The sequence below is a fragment of the Platalea leucorodia genome, assembly GCF_965183815.1.
Source record: "Platalea leucorodia genome assembly, chromosome: W".
NCBI lineage: Eukaryota > Metazoa > Chordata > Aves > Pelecaniformes > Threskiornithidae > Platalea > Platalea leucorodia.
In genome coordinates, this window is record NC_138859.1 from 8,170,508 (window position 1) to 8,176,507 (window position 6,000).

The 6,000-nt window shown below is 47.8% G+C and overlaps 1 protein-coding gene across 6 annotated transcripts in view; it reads left to right on the forward strand.

Moving 5' to 3' along the window:
• The window catches only part of LOC309601661 (vasculin-like), a 38,381-nt gene extending 35,182 nt beyond the window's left edge, over nt 1–3,199 (forward strand). For 4 of the 6 annotated variants that reach the window (XM_082334821.1, XM_082334823.1, XM_082334822.1 and 1 more), the window contains 2 exons: nt 1,551–1,653; nt 2,796–3,199. In XM_082334821.1, coding sequence (XP_082190947.1) covers nt 1,551–1,653; nt 2,796–2,954 — 262 coding nt within the window. In that variant the 3' untranslated portion in view covers nt 2,955–3,199. Of the gene's footprint in view, nt 1–1,550; nt 1,654–2,795 lie in introns of those variants that run through there. The other 2 variants (XR_014230577.1, XR_014230578.1) reach the window with 1 other exon arrangement.
• The last annotated feature ends 2,801 nt before the right edge of the window (nt 3,200–6,000 follow it).

Below are 6,000 nucleotides of genomic sequence, written 5' to 3' on the forward strand. Positions count from 1 at the left end.
TCCCATGTGCATTGTCTCCATCTCCAAACTTGATGCAGAAGATACTGTGGGTCTGAGGTGAGGAACCATCTCTGATGTTGATTCTCATGGAGGGACACCACCAGCATTCCTACACTGCTGCTCCACCAGAGCAGTTATGCAAAGGAGATACATTCTTTTCCACCTGACAGAGATTTCTTGTCTTAAAATGAAGGTACAGTTACTTAGATTCTGCTTTCTTCCTGCTTGAACTTTAGGAATATGATGAATATCATAGTGTAGCCAGGGTCACTTGATTTGTACTAAAGTCATTTGCCTTTGATAACTTCTTACACAAATATATTGATGATGGAGGTCTGTCCTGGTTTCAGCTGGGATAGAGTTAATTTTCTTCTTAGTAGCTGGAATAGTGCTGTGTTTTGGATTTAGGATGAGAATAATGTTGATAACACGCTGATGTTTTAGTTGTTGCTAAGTAGTGCTCACACCAGTCAAGGACTTTTCAGCTTCCCATGCTCTGCCAGGTGCGCAAGAAGCTGGGAGGGGGCACAGCCAGGACAGCTGACCCAGACTGGCCAAAGGGCTCTTCCATGCCATCTGACATCATGCTCAGTATGTAAACTGGGGGGAGTTGGCTAGGGGGCAGCAATCGCTGCTCTGGGACTGGCTGGATGTCAGTCGGTGGGTGGTGAGCAGTTGCATCACTTGTTTTTCCTGGGTTTTGTTCCTCTCTTTGTTGTTTTCCTTTTCACTACAATTTTATTATTATTTTATTTTATTTTGATTATTAAACTGTTCTTATCTCAACCCATGAGTTTCCTGACTTTTGCCCTTCCTATTCTCTCCCCCATCCCACTGGGAGGGGGAGTGAGCAGCTGTGTGGTGCTTAGTTGCTGGCTGGGGTTAAACCATGACAAGGTCACAGCTTAATGGGCTGTAAAGTCTATAGTCCCAACACCAGATATGCTTTTAAGAGAAATCCTATGCATCAACAGCTGAACTTGCATATGATCCAAATTCTATTCTCTTTTGCTTTTGCTTTCTTTATTGCTGTAGTCCTGGAGAGCAGCCATCCAATTGAAACAGAATATGAAAAACTGTCGGCTTTTTTTAGGCTGGTAATAAAGATCCTGAAGTGAGGTAATATGAAATTTGGCTTTTGTGTCCTTATGTTCACTGGATTGGCAGAGAGAGCAGGGTCTATTTTGTGTGTGAAACCTGATGGCAGGAAATGTAATACTTGGTATGTGCAAGTGATGGTGTGGATATATGCTTGAAATTAAGAATGTGTTCTATAGATAAAGTATTACTGTTTAATTTTTGCAACCTTTGAAATTAAACACATAGTAAAACAGGATCATCTGTGAAGGACCTGAGAACTTCTCAACTTCTGTGCTTTATATCTTTTGTAAGGCTTTTAACCTACTTTTATGTAAGAGTTTGTTTAAAAAAAAAAAAAAAGGACTGATTAATCCATTTATTACAGATCTTTACACACCTGCATAGGCAGAGCTTGAAATATCTGAGTGTGTGTAGCAAATTCCTTAATGTTGTCCTTTTTTATTTTAAAGGTTGTTAAAGGAAATGGGCTGGCAGGAAGACAGTGAAAATGATGAAACATGTGCTCCACTAACAGAGGATGAGATGAGGGAATTCCAGGTCATTAGTGAACAGGTAATGCTAAGTTAATGTTCCATTATGAACTTGTAGGTGGCTACCCTAAATGCCTACCTTTGAGGGGGATCTCCAGTAATTTTGATGGTTAGGGATGCTGCCATTTCAGTATCCTTTTTCTTTCCCCTCTCTTGCCTCCTTGTGCTTTCAGAAGAATAGTTGTTTTAAAAAGATAGGGGACCAGTGCTCGTTGTAGGTAAGGCCTATTCTCAAAATATTAGGGGAAAGGTAGGGGAGTGGTTCTGAGTAGTTTCAGCACTGCTGGTAGTAGAATTGCACAGGCTTTCCAGGTCCTCAGCTTAGCCTGAGGAAAGGGAATTTTCTTTCAAGGTTTTTATGCAGCTTCCTTGGCTTTCCAAAATCTGAATTTTCTCTGTTGGAAATTGAGGGACACTTAATTCACTAGTAACAAAGTCTGAAAAGGCAATCTAGACTCGAATATTTTTTTTTTTTTTTTTTTTTAATTACGAGTGTTTTATATACCTGATAGGGGTCAGTGAGGGAGGGGCTGGAAGGGAGAATCCTGCATAATGTTAAATCTGAACATTTGATATTTCCATAAGTCTAGCCATACAGATGCTAATTAGAGCATTTGAAATATTAAACTCTTAAATGCTTGGCTTATTGCCTAGCTTCTGCACTATGTGTGGAAATGCAGTAATTTCTTTCTTGTAGAATAAGTTGTTTCCTTCTCTCCACTGTCTTTGACTTTCCAACTGCATCAGGTAGACAGACTGGGATACCCATTCCTCCCTGCTGCTTCTCTTCCTGGACCCTTCCTCACTGCAGACCCTGCCCTTCTTAGCACAGGTGTTTGCAGCAGACTGGAAAAAGGGACTGCATCACAGGAGAGACCATGTGGGAGGGATCACTGGGGCAAGATGTCTGAGGAAGTGGGTGAGAAGAGGGTAAGCTCTTATTCACTGCAGGAGCTTAGTTTAGCACAGTTGGAGGTTCTTGGATGCAGGTGGCTGGCCCAGAAGTGAAGGCTCTTGGGTGAATTTTCCTTTGTGTGTATATATAAAATAGGTCGTGCACTGGATCTAATGTAGCCCATAGATGATGTAGAGAATGCTGAAATGCAATAGACTGTTGTGTTTAGCTTTTTCTTTCTCTGAATACATCTTGTTTTCTCATTTCAGTTACAAAAAAATGGCCTTCGGAAAAATGGCATTTTGAAAAATGGCCTCATCTGTGATTTTAAATTTAGCCCCTGGAAAAACAGCACTTTCAAACCTGCTCTGGAGAATGAGGATTCTGAGACAAGCAGTAGTGATACATCAGATGATGATGATATGTGAAGATTTCTGTAACATTTGTAGAAGCTTGTTTTGCTCTCATGAAAATTTGGGGATGTGTTGTCCAAAAAAATTTTCTAATTTATGTAGTAACATACCCCATTAGAGGAAGAATGATGGGACTTCTCTCTGAAGAAAGCAAGGAATGTTGTGTTGAACATAACTATAATTTCTTTGCAAACAGATGTTGTAGAATGAGGACTTGGGTTGACCCAGCATTGACTTTCTTCATCACTGCAGCATTTCTGACTAGCAATGTGACAATGTAACAAATCACTTTCTCATTTAATAATAAAAACATAAAGAATTGTGTAATGTCTTGCAAAGCTTCTGTCTTAATATGTCCAAGTCTATTAGGGAAAAAAAAAAAAAGGGCAGCTTGACACAGTGTTTTGCTTGCCAAGTCATTTCTTTCTTACAATGGAAATCCTTGAGTCCACTTTGTATGCAAAAAGGGCGATATAGCATGTTGGCTAAAATGAGTAAAGTGTACTAAAACTTTTTCCTTAATTGAGCTGTTGTACTGTTCTGCTTCTTCCACACAACTGTTCTTTAGCCATTTGTAATGTAGTCATTGTTATTAACAGGAAAAAAAACCTGATGTTTTGGTTCCAAATTTCTAGAACTAACCTTTAAATTGAAAGCTTTATGTGGGGTATTGCAAGACCCAGTATTCTCACAGTGAACACATTTCTTGTAGGAAAATAAGCACTTTGATTTTTGCTATTCACATGAAGAAAAAATAATTACACTGACTGGATTTGTCCACTACATGGAAAATAAACTGATTTAGAGTATTGTCTCAGTGCATAGCATCAAGGGTATTGTTTTAAAATCTAGTAAGTTTTGTTTGCATTTATATTAAATGTACTCTGGCAGCAGTGACTGCTTTTCAGAATGAGTTAAAAATATTTTTATCACCAGATCTTGCTTTTATAGCAGCAGAAGTATATCTATGCAATAAGTATATGTTTTGCTTACTTTGTGTCGAACTTTTTCTTTATAATCACACATTTAAAAACTAATATTATTTATAGTTTTATTTGATTCATTTTAGTTCTCTAAATATTTTCCACAGGGTTGTACAAACTATGTAGCATTAATTCATAAGCACAACTGCTCTTGGTGATGTCATATACATTTATAACATAGCTTATATATAGAAATTCCTCCTTCAAAATATTTTTGAATTGCACTACTTCTTATAGTAAGTAATTTGAAAAAATATTTATAAAGCTGAGATTTTGTCCATGTTTAACTTCTTTAGGAAAAGACATTTTTTTATAAGGTGCATCTAACAATTTTGGGCCAAAGGTGGTGTGGGATTTTTGGGTTTGTTTTTTTTGTTTTTTGCCTTTTAGGTTTTTTTTGCCCCTTTTTGGTTTTTTGCCCCTTTTTGGGTTTTTGCCCCTTTTTGGGTCCCCCCCCCTTTCTCCCCCCCCCCCTCTCTCCCCCCCCCCCCTTCTCCCCCCCCCCCCTTCTCCCCCCCCCCCCTTTCTCCCCCCCCCCCTTTCTCCCCCCCCTTCTCCCCCCCCCCTTCTCCCCCCCTGCTCCCCCCCTTCTCCCCCCCTTCTCCACCCCCCTTCTCCCCCCCCTTCCCCCCCCTTCTCCCCCCCCCTTCTCCCCCCCCCTTCTCCCCCCCCCCTTTCTCCCCCCCCCCTTTCTCCCCCCCCCCCTTCTCCCCCCCCCCCTTTCTCCCCCCCCCTTTCTCCCCCCCCCCTTTCTCCCCCCCCCCTTTCTCCCCCCCCCCTTTCTCCCCCCCCCCCTTTCTCCCCCCCCCCCTTTCTCTTCTCCCCCCCCCCTTTCTCCCCCCCCCCCTTTCTTCCCCCCCCCCTTTCTCCCCCCCCCCTTTCTCCCCCCCCCCCTTTCTCCCCCCCCCCCTTTCTCCCCCCCCCCTTTCTCCCCCCCCCCCCTTTCTCCCCCCCCCCCCTTTCTCCCCCCCCCCCTTTCTCTCCCCCCCCCCCCTTTCTCCCCCCCCCCCTTTCTCCCCCCCCCCTTTCTCCCCCCCCCCCCTTTCTCCCCCCCCCCTTTCTCCCCCCCCCCTTTTCTCCCCCCCCCCCTTTCTCCCCCCCCCCTTCCCCCCCCCTTCTCCCCCCCCCCTTTCTCCCCCCCCCCCCTTTCTCCCCCCCCCCCTTTCTCCCCCCCCCCCTTTCTCTCCCCCCCCCCCCTTTCTCCCCCCCCCCCCTTTCTCCCCCCCCCCCTTTCTCCCCCCCCCCCTTTCTCCCCCCCCCCTTTCTCTCCCCCCCCCCCTTTCTCCCCCCCCCCCTTTCTCCCCCCCCCCCCTTTCTCCCCCCCCCCCCTTTCTCCCCCCCCCCCTTTCTCCCCCCCCCCCTTTCTCCCCCCCCCCCCTTCTCCCCCCCCCCCTTTCTCCCCCCCCCCCCTTTCTCCCCCCCCCCCTTTCTCCCCCCCCCCCTTTCTCCCCCCCCCCCTTTCTCCCCCCCCCCCTTTCTCTCCCCCCCCCCCTTTCTCCCCCCCCCCCTTTCTCCCCCCCCCCCTTTCTCCCCCCCCCCCTTTCTCCCCCCCCCCCCTTTCTCCCCCCCCCCCCCTTTCTCCCCCCCCCCCCTTTCTCCCCCCCCCCCCTTTCTCCCCCCCCCCCTTTCTCCCCCCCCCTCCTTTCTCCCCCCCCCCTCCTTTCTCCCCCCCCCCTCCTTTCTCCCCCCCCCCTCCTTTCTCCCCCCCCCCTCCTTCTCCCCCCCCCTCCTTTCTCCCCCCCCCCTCCTTTCTCCCCCCCCCCTCCTTTCTCCCCCCCCCTCCTTTCTTCCCCCCCCCTCCTTTCTCCCCCCCCCCTCCTTTCTCTCCCCCCCCCCTCCTTTCTCCCCCCCCCTCCTTTCTCCCCCCCCCCTCCTTTTCTCCCCCCCCCCTCCTTTCTCCCCCCCCCCTCCTTTCTCCCCCCCCCCTCCTTTCTCCCCCCCCCTCCTTTCTCCCCCCCCCCTCCTTTCTCCCCCCCCCCTCCTTTCTCCCCCCCCTCCTTCTCCCCCCCCCCTCCTTTCTCCCCCCCCCTCCTTTCTCCCCCCCCCTCCTTTCTCCCCCCCCCCTCCTTTCTCCCCCC